Below are 12363 nucleotides of genomic sequence, written 5' to 3' on the forward strand. Positions count from 1 at the left end.
AGATGACTCAGTGTGTTACCACACAAAGTCTATGCAAGCTGTCAGGTGTGTTGTCTGTCACATAAACAAACCTTTGAAGTGCAGTTCTTTGCACTGAAGTCATCACCCACCCCAAAACGTCTGGTAGTCGGGTTTAAACACCAAAGATGTTAAATCACAAATGCTGTTTCATCCTCTTAGAAAAGGGCAATAATAATCGCTCAGTGTTTGCCAAAACGAGCTTCCACGTCTGGCAGTATTAAATGTGACTCACACCAGCTTTGATTGCCAATTATATAATCCTTATATAATAATGACTTTATGTCAACAAAGAGAATGTGCAGGAGCCCAACTTAAAGAGCTCTGGTAGCGGGTCTCAGCCCTCCCGATCCTGAATGATGGCACTGCCTTGTAGGTCAGCTTTCTCTTCTACTTTTGTCTATTTCGGATGATGGTTTATGCATATGGATAACAGCCTTAGACAGGAAGAAAAAAAGAGAGCTTCCAGAGAATACGAATTGTAGAACTGCTTTAGTTTTTCCACTAGAAAGACTGAGCTGATTGATGATGCAAATCTGAGCCTGTTGGCCAGCTGCTTGAAGTAATGTGTTCATTGTGTCTGAAAAATCAATACCAGGGAGATAAGTTGCAAACTTCAATGAATAAATTAGTCAGGGTTGCTTGTGGTGGGTCTAATCTCAAATGACCTAGTGGGAAAACAAAATCTCAGGCAGCTCACCGAGTGTGGACTTTGAAATCTGCAACAACAGGACTCCTAAGGGACCCTTTTCACGACAGGGGACACTCATAGGTAATCACATCTGGGGCTGATTTAGCAGATGCAGCATGTGACTATAAATCACCTTTAACTAACAGCCAGATTTGGAGAAAGATGCTGTTTTTCTCACTATATCAAAGATGTCAGACACATATTTTGTCAGCCCAGTTTAATGTCAGAGCCAGACAAGGAATGTATTTCTTCTGATGATGTATTTTGAAAACAGATGTCAAACCACCTGTAAATATCTCAGTTGTTCCACATTTAGTCAGTCAGTTTAGTTTTTGGAATTAAACACCTAATTGCATTTTAACTTCTGATAAAGCACAAATCATGATAAAAAAAAGTTATCAAGATTTAAAAATGCTATAAAGAATTTCCACAGAGATGGATACCATACAAACAGTTTTGTATGATGATTTGAATACTTTACATTTTCATTCTAATAACCTAAGATAACACCTTTACCCTGACTTTGATGTAACATTTTACTCTTTCTAGTAAAATGAATTGTTCTTCTGTAACATGATCATCATTTCAGAACTGCTCAGCAATCCTTCAAACTTACCAAAATGTAATCTAATGCAATGCTGGCATTACTTAATATGGTTATTTTGGAAAGACTTTACATAAAATATTGGCTTACCTTCCAGGTCTGAAAACCTTAAACTTGCATTATTCTCAATTACCAGCAGGGAGCAGCTCCTCTGGTTAAAGAAAGAAGTCAGATTATATAGAAGTTTAAGAAAATCCACCTCCCAGTGCGAGGATAGCCTCAGAATTGGGGTGATGTTACCAGCCTTAACCTCAAATGTTAAGGTTGAGGTTAAGGCTGGTAATGCGTGATTACAGTTTATTGATGATTTTACCATTCTCGTCTGAGTTTACATATAAAATAATTTTCTTTCAGAGAATAATCATCTTTTTTCTCAGAGCAATGTGCTGTATTGTTTTATTTTAATTATTTAACCATCTTCTTCTTCTCCTTAATTCGTAATGAAGACACTCTTTATGCCAAAAAAGGAACTAGCTGCTGAACCCTGTTAAGTAAAAAAAAATCTTCTTCCTCCTCCAGAACTGATCTCGCCAAAGGACCTGACCTTCTCAGAGATCGGCTCCAGAAGCTTTAGGACCTCATGGAAGACGGACGCCACCAATGTTGAGTCCTACCTGGTTCAGTTCAGGCCGGCAGATGACCCCGACGGGCATTTTGTGTCCATGTCTGTGCCCGGAGACTCCCTCACTGCCTTCCTGCCCTACCTCAACCCTTACACTCGCTACGAAGTCAACATCTACGCCCACTACGAGAAAGGGGAAAGCTTGCCTGTGACTGGCTATCAGACCACGCTAGAAGGTATTTATACTGTCATAAACAATTTATTTATGCTTTTCTTTTTCCACACTGCTAAGATATTTTGTTAATCAACATAAAGGTGTAGTACAGATATAAACCTGTTTTTAATACCAAGACCAAACTTGTGATAGAACAAATTAAGTGATTAAGTGTAATATTGAACTGGAAGGTGTATTGATTGATTCACAACGTTGGTTGCTGCAGGTTACCGCAGAACAATAGGCTCAGGTTTTGGACAGTGGCAGCATGAATGAGTAAAGATATGCAGTTAAAGCTGAGGGTGTCTGATTCACTTGTGTCACAGAACAAGGCCCAGTTAGCAACCTCAGAGTATCTGAAGAGACAACAGACAGCTTCAGAGTGTCATGGCTAGCAGCTCCCGGACCAGTCATTCGCTACCGACTCAACTATGAACCGGTTGACGATGAGAGCCGGAGGATGGAGACGACCACCACTGGCAGGGAGATAACCACCGTGCTCCACGAGCTTCGGCCTCAAACCACCTACCGCGTCACCGTCACTCCCGAATATCCGTCCGGCCCCGGAACGCCGCTACAGACTGTGGGCACTACCAAAGAAGGCAAGTGTGGTTATCGACATATGCAACAAAAACATAAAAAAGCATAAACTATCGTTAATAAAAAGTTAATGGACAATAACCTTTTTAATATCAGTTGTACACTTTTAGACTCTGCTGCATCAAAGGAAGAGTAGTTTGTAGCGGGTTTAAAAGCTGGGCACCAAAGAAAAAAGATCATTAGCCCCATTTAATATTGGGTGTATGTACCCACAGACTGCAGAGGTAAATTAGCTAAATCTGGTATATGGCATCTTTTTCCACTATGGGATGAACGTCATTGTATGTGCTTCCTAGTTAAAAACCAAATGAAAACAAATATGAACACAAGAAGAACCAGCAAATACTAAAAACTCTGTGGTAGCATTAAACTTCCTGTCTGCCTGAGCCAAAGCATCTTGGGAACTGTAGTGCCAAGGCTAAAGCTGAACAGGAAACGGTTCAGTTAGCTGAGCCTGATGCTGTGCCATAGATCTCCATGTAACAGTGTGAAAACTGAAAAAACAAACAAACAAAAAATAAAAAAGGCTTCACAGGGTTAACTATTAATGGGAAACAGATGTTCTTATAAATAAGAGCTACATGAGTGAAGCTTCAGTTGAAGGAAATCTTTGTTGTTTTCGGGACAAACTGAGCCCAGAAGTCCAAGTAGTTGGCTCAGTGGCTCATTGAGTCACCGGTTCTGATCCCTGGCAGGTGCCTGCAGACATGGAGTGATCATTTACTTGGTGCTAGGGGACTTTAAAAACTATGAAAATCTAATTGCACCTTTAAATCACAAAGGATTTGGGGATGATTAAAACTTAATGGGTCCAAGCTGTCGTTCCGGCTTAAAGAATGGGAATGAATCAGACTTTATTCTGATAGAATGAAGTGTCTCTTTAAAGTCATTGCGGTGCCCGGGAGTGTGGGAGTGTGCACATTTTTTGACCCCTGCGAGCTCTGCGAAGTTAGCGCAGCCTGCCTCCTGTTGAACTCCTCGTCAGATCTGTGCAGCCTTACAGGGAAAGGAATGAAAAACAGACATAAACTCAGAGATAGAAATGGACCATGGTGCACTCAGAGGCAATAAACAACAAAGACAGGAAGCAAACTGAAGATGTTTTTCTGAAGTTTTGTAGATTCGAGCACAGGCGGATTTACTGCTTTTAGAGAGGAATGATGAGCCTTCCAAAGATGCTTAAGATTATAATCTTTTATCCAAAACTGAAGACAGAGGCTGGAAATAAACAAATCATACTCCTTGGGGCCATGGAAACAGCTTTTCTTAGCGTTTACCTTTCACCTCCTGTTCCTTTCAGCTCCTTCACATAGTGCAGCTGCGTGTCGTCTGAGTCGACTCTATTTTTGTTAGTTTTTTTGGAATTTGACAGTTTATAAAATGGGACAGGATTAATCCCAGCTTGCACCTCTTTGACATGAAACGCCCAGCTGGCCCTCAGATGGATTTATTCTCCCCCTCATTTGGCTTATAATATTGTTCCCATTAGAACATGACTTTACCTCAAAACTATAAATCGATGCAGAGCCTTGAGGTTTTGCATACATTCTTCCTTTTTTGTTAGCAGTTTGTCCCACCTCCCATAGCACACAGTTACATAGGAGTCAGTTAACTCTTTGTCCCAGTTTTCCTGACTGATATCAGGGGGAAAGTTTTTGCTTAAAAATACATCTACAGTAAGAAAAATGCACACGCAGGAAGCTCTGCCCATGACTCACGGTTTATTTTAACAGTTATTTTTCAAAGGGGAAATTTTGAATCATACTTCACTTCTAGAGTCTCTTTGACTAATTGACATGCTGGTAGCTGCCCAGTAAAAACAATTTTCTTCTGCGCTGCTCCAGTGGAGCAACTGGAGTTCGTGTCTTAGTCAAGTAGTCCTCCGGCTCAGAGAGTTTCCCATCCAGTTTTTTTCTCCTCCAGTCACATGATGCATGATTAATGGGCCACAACACATGCACCTTTTTGTCTGCTTGTTTGTCTCTTTCATCTGTTTCCATGAGAAAAGCTGTTTTTCTTTGTTTTTCAGATAAAAAAGCCCCCTCAAACACAGAGTGTAGACACTTTATTTTTGAATTAAACCACACAGGTAGCAACGAGAAGTCAGGCGGTAACGAAGTCTATGGGAAAATGTTCTCTGTTGATTTATGACCTCAGTAAATACTTTCCTTGTGAGTATATAGTCTCAATTACTAGTTTCAAGTCTCATTTAATAAAACACGATGTTCGTTTAGTAAATTATGGTCTCCATTAGAGTCAAAAAGGACTATAAAGCTGTGTGTGCTTTAGGGTTGGTCTGTCTGTAATTGACAGGTCTCTACCCCCAGATTTACCCCTCGTTTATTACACATAGTTTAAAAACACCAACACAGTGGCAGCAAAAATCCTCAGAGAGATTTCACCAGCCAATGGGAGACATCATGGTGCATGGAGGTAGAGTAACCATTAGAGATGAAAAATTGAGCATGTTCTATGTAATTAAAGCAATTGCCAGTGTGAGTGATGGATACCATGTGATAGGGTAAACACATTGATGGGTTAGCGGTGTAACTGGAGCCTGAATCGTTGGGGTATATAATGGCAGCATAAACTATCAGATGTCAGACACAAAGAGCAGTCTGTGGTGTATCATCAGCATTGTATTGCTTCTGCTGGTGGTTAGACTTGTGCAGGCAGCCATCAAGGTAAAAAAAAACCCCATCAACTAAAACAGGCTAAAAAGCTCAGTAGACTTGATGCTAATTTCATGACTTATCATTTTACACAGACTTGGATCGTACATATCTGAAGCATTGATTATTTTAAGTTCCTTTGGCTAAAAAGCAAAACTTAATCTCTGTATGAAAAGTGACTTTCGGTGGTAAAACATCAGACTCACCTGACAAAATATCCAATTTTCAGCTTAATTAGCATTTATTAATGCACATTTGTATTCCAGCTTATCTTCATTCTGGTCTGTATAGCTAACGTAGAGTCTTTAAAATAAACTGCATGGCTGTTTAAAGGTGCACACGATTTCTGTGTCAGCTTTTGCACACAGCCGCGATGTGCCGATCCCCTGAGATTAACCGATAATGTTTTTTTTATTACCGCCCAACAGCCACTGTTAATATTTGAGGTTTTCCGTAATTGCTGTGACTAAATGCTGGAAGAGAACCAGATCATAACAAGGACTCTTAAAACAAACATTTAATGGAAGTCTGTGTTTAACATGAGGCTCTTTTGCTCCAAAATATTGTAAATGATCTGATTTTCAATACCTGGCGAGGCTTGGAGGTCAGAATTATTGTTACTGGAGAGAAATAATAAACACTCAGAGCATGAGAGAGGGGAGAGGAGGAAGCCTTCCAGTTTTCATAGAGGGTTATTGTTAGTATTAAAAATTGCTTCTTTTACCTCTTGGGTATTATTTTTGTGACTTTACCCATAATTTCTGATATCACTTAGGTTAATTGTTAAGAATATGGTAAGTCAAAACAACCTTAAATCTTAATATAGGTAATGTTTTTGGCATTATTTGACAAAAAAAGTCATAATAAGCTTTCAGCATTGCATCACATTGGAGCGAAAGCGGGAGGTAAACCTCTGTACCTCCTCTGGAGTCAGATTTTAGTCTTTAGGGAATCTAGCCAGTGAAGGGAGAGTTTAGCTAATCACATGTATTTTATTTAGACTAGATCAGGTGGTTGCTCTGTTGTGTTATGAATACCACTAATGTTGGGTGAATTTGAGCATAGCATTAGTTCTGGAGTGTCATTAAGTAGAGCTGATCTCATTTAAAGCTCATTCCAGTTGTTTTGGCTGATGACTTATGAGACACTTCAGTTCGATAAACCTGATATATCAGGGTGCACTATTTAAGCTGCTTAAGCTGCCGCTGCTGCAAGCTTCTTTGCAACCCAGAAGTGCTAAATAACGTGCTTCATATTTTTCATGTGTGCTCTGACCTTTGAGAGGGTCCTGCTTTCCATGTTTTCCATGTTTGAACTATAATATTCATAATATTCATCTTACGTGAAACCATACTATCAGAACAGCCTGCTTGTTTGAAGCACATGGATATGCCTGACTTAATTGGAGATTATGTATCGGAATTTAAGGAGCAGGACCACGCCTCAAAACATGCTCCTTCCGGTTCTCATCTATATAGGTTCCCTCAGTTCTGCAAGCTGCCAGGCCCGTGACCCGTTGCCGTTCCCTTCGAGGCCTTCCCCAAACCGCAGCTCAGTTCATGTCCAAGCATTCACCTTTACCTACTAAAACTCTCTCAAATCTAAAATGAGGACGTGGGCCCTAGTGAATCTGGTTTTAAGGGCATATGAGGTGTTCAAACCAAATGCAAAGTATAGATTTTACAAGCTACAGTGGCAGACAAGTCTATTTAAAGATGTGAACAGAGGAAATTTGAAAATATTTTGTCAAAAATCTGGTCTTAGGCTGTATTGCAAAAGACTATAAGACTGTGGAGTGATTAAATAGCATTTTATTATCACCATCATCATCATATAAAAAGGTTCTGCAAAAATGTGAATAGACTCAACACTGTGCTGGGCGACACGTATTTATTTATTTATTTTTATAAACTGCATCACTCTGTGTTGTGAAAACAGAATCACCAGCTGAAATTATTCCGCTAGCTTCTCCTGACGCTCCTGACACTTTTTCTTTTTTCCACTTTATGGAATATTTTTGTACTTTAACATTAGTTATGAAACCTGCCTGCACGCAGGTCTGCTTACACATTCTCAGTTTTTGCATGTTTGTGCATGTTTGTCGGCACATATACATTGGGGTTGCATGCAGATGGTCCTCTCAGAGACCTGCAAGCATGGTCATAATTTACGGACGAGTTTTACATCAGGCATACTCCTGTAGAGGCTTAACGCCATAGAAGTGAGCTACATCCTGGTGAACCACAGGTTTAAACACACAGCGTTTAACTGCAATGACCTCACTTTGATTACAGCTTGAAACATTTTTCCTAGAGGCAAAAATTCCCTCAATTCATACTCTGTGTGAGCCATTTAGTCAAGTTAGTTTATTAATATAGCAAATTTACACACATCAGCAAGCACCTGACATATCTTTCAAACCAATATAATAAATTTAAAACAGATAAAATACTTTGCAGGCACCGTGCACTGAAATTCAAATCCAATTTTTTTTATTGAGTCATAAAAAATGTTAGCATAAAACTTCTTCTTAAATTTTCTAAGCCTCTGATTGGCTATCCCTGGCAAACAGAAGATTTTTTAAAGAATATGGGAGGAGCTTCTGTGCTTCTTTATGACATCATACAGAGTCAAGAGTAGAAAAAATAAGAGTAATTTGAGTCGTTTTAAATCTGATTTTTGGCTCATGGGTATCATTTGTTCATACACTGACATTATATTTCCAAACCTTGGGCATTTTTAACGTGAACGCCTACCTGTGGAGCAGAACATAAGACTGAACATTAGGAAAAGCTGAACATGTCCACTTTAAGCCATGTTTGGACTCTTGGAGTGGAGTAGCTGCTCTCCAAAGCACTTACAGTAACACAGCAGTGGACAGAGCAGCAGACAGCCAGAGTGAGAGGTGGAGATGAGGAGCAGCAAGACCGGACAGGAATGTAAGCCAGCTGAGAGCAAGGCTGGAAGGTTAGGAGGAGCAGGGGAGACTGACTCATGCCTGTCTCTCTGTCTGTCTTCACCATTTCTCTCCCATTCTGTCTAGCTCCACTCGTCTGTCTCTCTCCTTCTCAACCTTGCGTGTTATTCTCGCGCTGTTGCTCTCTCTCTTTCTTTCCCTGCACCTTGTGAGGGCTTGCCTGGAATTTAATAGTCTTGTCCAAAGGCTCCAGATGCCTCCCCAGTTGCTGTGCCATGCCTTTTTTCCGATGCTTCAGGTTGTTGGGTGCATACTGGCACAGTGTGATGTAGAGTCCAAACATTCCCTATGATATCTTTTCCTAAACATATTTCCTAGACCATGATGGAAAAAGTCATGAGGTCAAGTTAAGATGTAAATTGTAAGGGAGAGTTCAGCGCTCACAGAGTCCAACTGAGATTTTTAATAATGTGATACAGCGCTGCTTGATTCAGAAATAATGATTACATTTATTTTGAACTCACAGCTATTTAACAAGATAAGCTGAACTTTAAATCATCCTGACAAAGCTCGTATTATTTCACTCAGTTAGGAACACAGCCAAGGTCTTGGTCTGCTGGACTATGAGGTAAAAACATTTCTTCTTTCTAAGCGATGCATGACTTTGGTTATTTTCTTTGTATAGAAAGTATATCAGCACAAATCCTCTATTTATTTGTTCTTATTTCAGTACTTTAAACCCCAGATATCTTCCAATACAACCATAGACTCCATTTAAAAGCTATGTACCTATCCACTTGAGCTATAAATTAGAAAAAAATCATCAAAATGTGTGCATCACTCAACCATTTTTAGCCCGTTCGCATCAGTAAAACAGGTCAGGTGCTAATTGTGCATAAAAAGGAAGATTGTGTCTCTTTGAGGATGTAGTGCTGTGCGCACTAACTGTTTAGACATTAGTGTAAGTTCACTGTGTGGCCAGCATCTCTGCCTCTTTGTTACCACGTTTCCTTATTTTAGGCCTCAGTCACACAGGCCTAGTTACCCCCTGTGCCACCTGCAGCTGGAGGTTATATTCCCTTCCTGGTTTAGCGAGTGGTTATTGGAATATCCTCCCTGTGATTGCGTTGTTCAGTTCCAGTCATCTGTAATTCAGGTGGGAGATGTTGACTTATCTACAAACATATATATGTCCCCTGCAGGGGGTGATTACCAGGTGGTCACCGACATATCTCTAGGCTTGGGTGACTGGTGCTTCAGCGGTCGATTTCACCACAACCAGGGCATAAACACTGTTACCTAGTGAGCTAATAAAAACAACTTTTTCCAACTGGTACAAGTGATATTTGCTCATATCTGCTGCCAGTGCTCAGCACTCCTTTAGCTGTTTATGGTGCTCAAAGCTCACAGCTGACTTCTCTCATGTTATTGGGCCTGAAGCTGAGGTTGTGTTTTTCATGTGTGAAAGCTTAAAGACACAGAGTGAACTTTAGCTTGTTCAGAAAACTGTCAGTAACTGTAGTGGTAATGCTCCAGACTCTCCCGGTTGTAGCCCACATCAGCAGCTGGCAGGCGGGCGATCATTACCTTTGCGTCCTGTGCACATGTAGGCTTAATGTTCTCAGATCAGCAGTGAGCCTTTACCCACATTAAAGCCAAGTTAAAACTATAACTGTACAGTTAGAGCCCATGTTAGATTTCATCAGGACCTTGTTTTCTGCACTGGAGATTTACGTTTATGGATGCTAAAATGGAAAACTCGTCTCCAAGCCAGATTCAGCACAATGTTTTCTGTGATCCATCAAACCAAACTACTGCCTACTGTGTGAATGCTGAACAGAGGCTTTGTTTTCATTGTTTCGAACTTGTTCAAACACTCACACAGCAGATCTCGGGATAAAGTCTAAAGACGTTTGCGTAAGTGTGGCCCATCTCGCTCAGCTGTGTGACATAAGCCTGTCCACAGCTGATATTTAAAAGGAGCTGCAGCTGCTTTCTGCTTCACTCCTGCATTTGGAAGAACTCCAGCATGCTGACATTGACCAGGACTTCCTGATTGTGGAACTGGGGGAGTGTGATGCTGCTGTGGGATGGAAAATGTTTTTTAATATGAAGCGAACATGTCGCTTTTTTGTCAGATTGATGACTGTGCATATCCAGAGTTATATAATTCAATTTGAATGGTTTCCACAGAGCACTGAAAAAAAAGCTCCAAACTAGTAAAAACAAATGTCAGTAAAAGCTGCAAGAATGGGGATGATGAGGTGTATTTAAAGAGATTTTCCAGACAGTTTTTGTTTTCTGCTTTTATGTTAATGACTTTTAAGGATGATCTTTTATATTTTCACAACTTGGACTTCCATAAACCTCTAAATTTCAGCCTCATAAGATCTAAAAATACATATATAGAGGTTTAATTCTCGTAATAAGTTCTTTTCTTTGGCAGTTGCATCAGCTTGGGACACTAAATGTGTCGTAACCTGTGAAAATGACCTCAGCTTTCAGCAGGGGACTTGTTTCTTTGCAGCTTTTGCGCCTCAGGTGAAATTAAGTTCTGATCTAGTCTACCAGCGTGTTCTTTGTTCAGTGAGTTTGGCTGACAATTGCTATATAAGAGGGAAAAAATATCTTTAGCTAAAGAAATTGAGGTGATAAAGTTTAAAAAGGGGGGGAAAAAACCTGCTGTGGTTTGCTGTGGTCACACTGGCTGTGAACAAAGTTTCCAGACATTAAAATTAATCAGTTGATCAGTTAAACTTTATTTGGATAGCACATTTCATGCAGATTAGTGCAGTCCTTCATAGATGAATGACCAGCTGATAGTAATTAGAAAAAAATATGCAGCAAGTATCAACTTGATAGAAATCAAAAAGACAAAGGCAAAGAAATAAATACAAAATTTTAAACTGCCTGTAAGTAAAATGAAAGTGTCTGGCACAGATAGAAAAGAGATCTGGTAAAATATACAAATAAAATAAATATTAAATAAAATAGTGCTAGATAATCTATATTAGAAGAACCTACAAAAACAGATGCATTCATTTTTAAGCATTTTAACTGTAATTGAATGTTAATGATGATTTGGGTTCTGACTTATTTTCCTGTTTTATCAGATTCTATTAGACTTGTTGTACAGGAGACTGACACAGCCAAAAATAAAGACATAAATGTCACGTGTGAGAGTGTGGCAGACAGGATGAAGGACCCAAATGCAGCACTCACGAGAAACTAAGGCGTGAACTCAGGAAGGCAGCTTTAATGCTGTGCCAACAAACCCATTTAATACAAACAGGAAAGGAAAAGAAAACCTAAAAACTAGAAGCTAAGAAAAAACTCAGAAGTAACCTGGGTACCAAGGAGCCCAGCAAAACATGCACAGCACACAGGGTAAACAGCAACAGCCATAGGAAAACACAGGGCTTAAATACACCAGGGGGTAACAAGGGGATGAGAAACAGGAGGGAGCCACAGCTGGGACTAATCTGACATAACAAGACAGGGAGGAAGCAAAACTGAAAACACAGGACACAGAAGACTGTCAATGTATAACAGGAAATACAAGACAGGCACAGAGACGCAGACTTGACAAGGAGACACGGCTGACAGGGAAGAAAGAGCGAACATGGAGCACAGAGACAAAAGTAACTAAACATGAGATGTGGAGCATGGGAAGGCAAGGTAACACAAACCTAAGGACTAGAACTAAGAATATAACATAAGCAGAAAACAATAATGAGAATCAAAACCATAAAAACCAACAAATCCAAATATATAACTAATCAAAAACACACTAGTTCCCAGACAAACTACTGTGACAATAAATAAACATACAGATAAATTAATTTTGAAAAGGGGGAAATCAATAAATAGCAAATTAAATTAGATCCAGGATTTAACAGAGAGCCAATAAAGAAAACTAATATTGGAGAAATATGACCCCCCCTGTCAGTTACTCTCTTTGTGGTGTTTTGAATCAGCTTTATGTACACGCCATGTGACAGCACGGGCCCTTTAATGTGAACCCAGTCACGCGGAGTGGAAACTCAATTTCAGGGCAGTTCCTCTCTTATTCAGTGAGCTAGACA

At 39.9% G+C, this 12363-nt stretch overlaps 1 protein-coding gene across 4 annotated transcripts in view; it reads left to right on the forward strand.

Annotated features, from left to right (window-relative positions):
• The window catches only part of col12a1b (collagen, type XII, alpha 1b), a 150681-nt gene that overhangs the window by 19533 nt on the left and 118785 nt on the right, over positions 1-12363 (forward strand). For all 4 annotated transcript variants that reach the window (XM_026194793.2, XM_080289842.1, XM_026194795.2 and 1 more), the window contains exons 11-12: positions 1833-2111; positions 2416-2691. In XM_026194793.2, the coding sequence (XP_026050578.2) occupies positions 1833-2111; positions 2416-2691 (555 nt within the window). The remainder of the gene's footprint in view (positions 1-1832; positions 2112-2415; positions 2692-12363) is intronic.

This window comes from Astatotilapia calliptera, chromosome 15, assembly GCF_964374335.1.
Source record: "Astatotilapia calliptera chromosome 15, fAstCal68.1, whole genome shotgun sequence".
Classification (NCBI taxonomy): Eukaryota; Metazoa; Chordata; class Actinopteri; order Cichliformes; family Cichlidae; genus Astatotilapia; species Astatotilapia calliptera.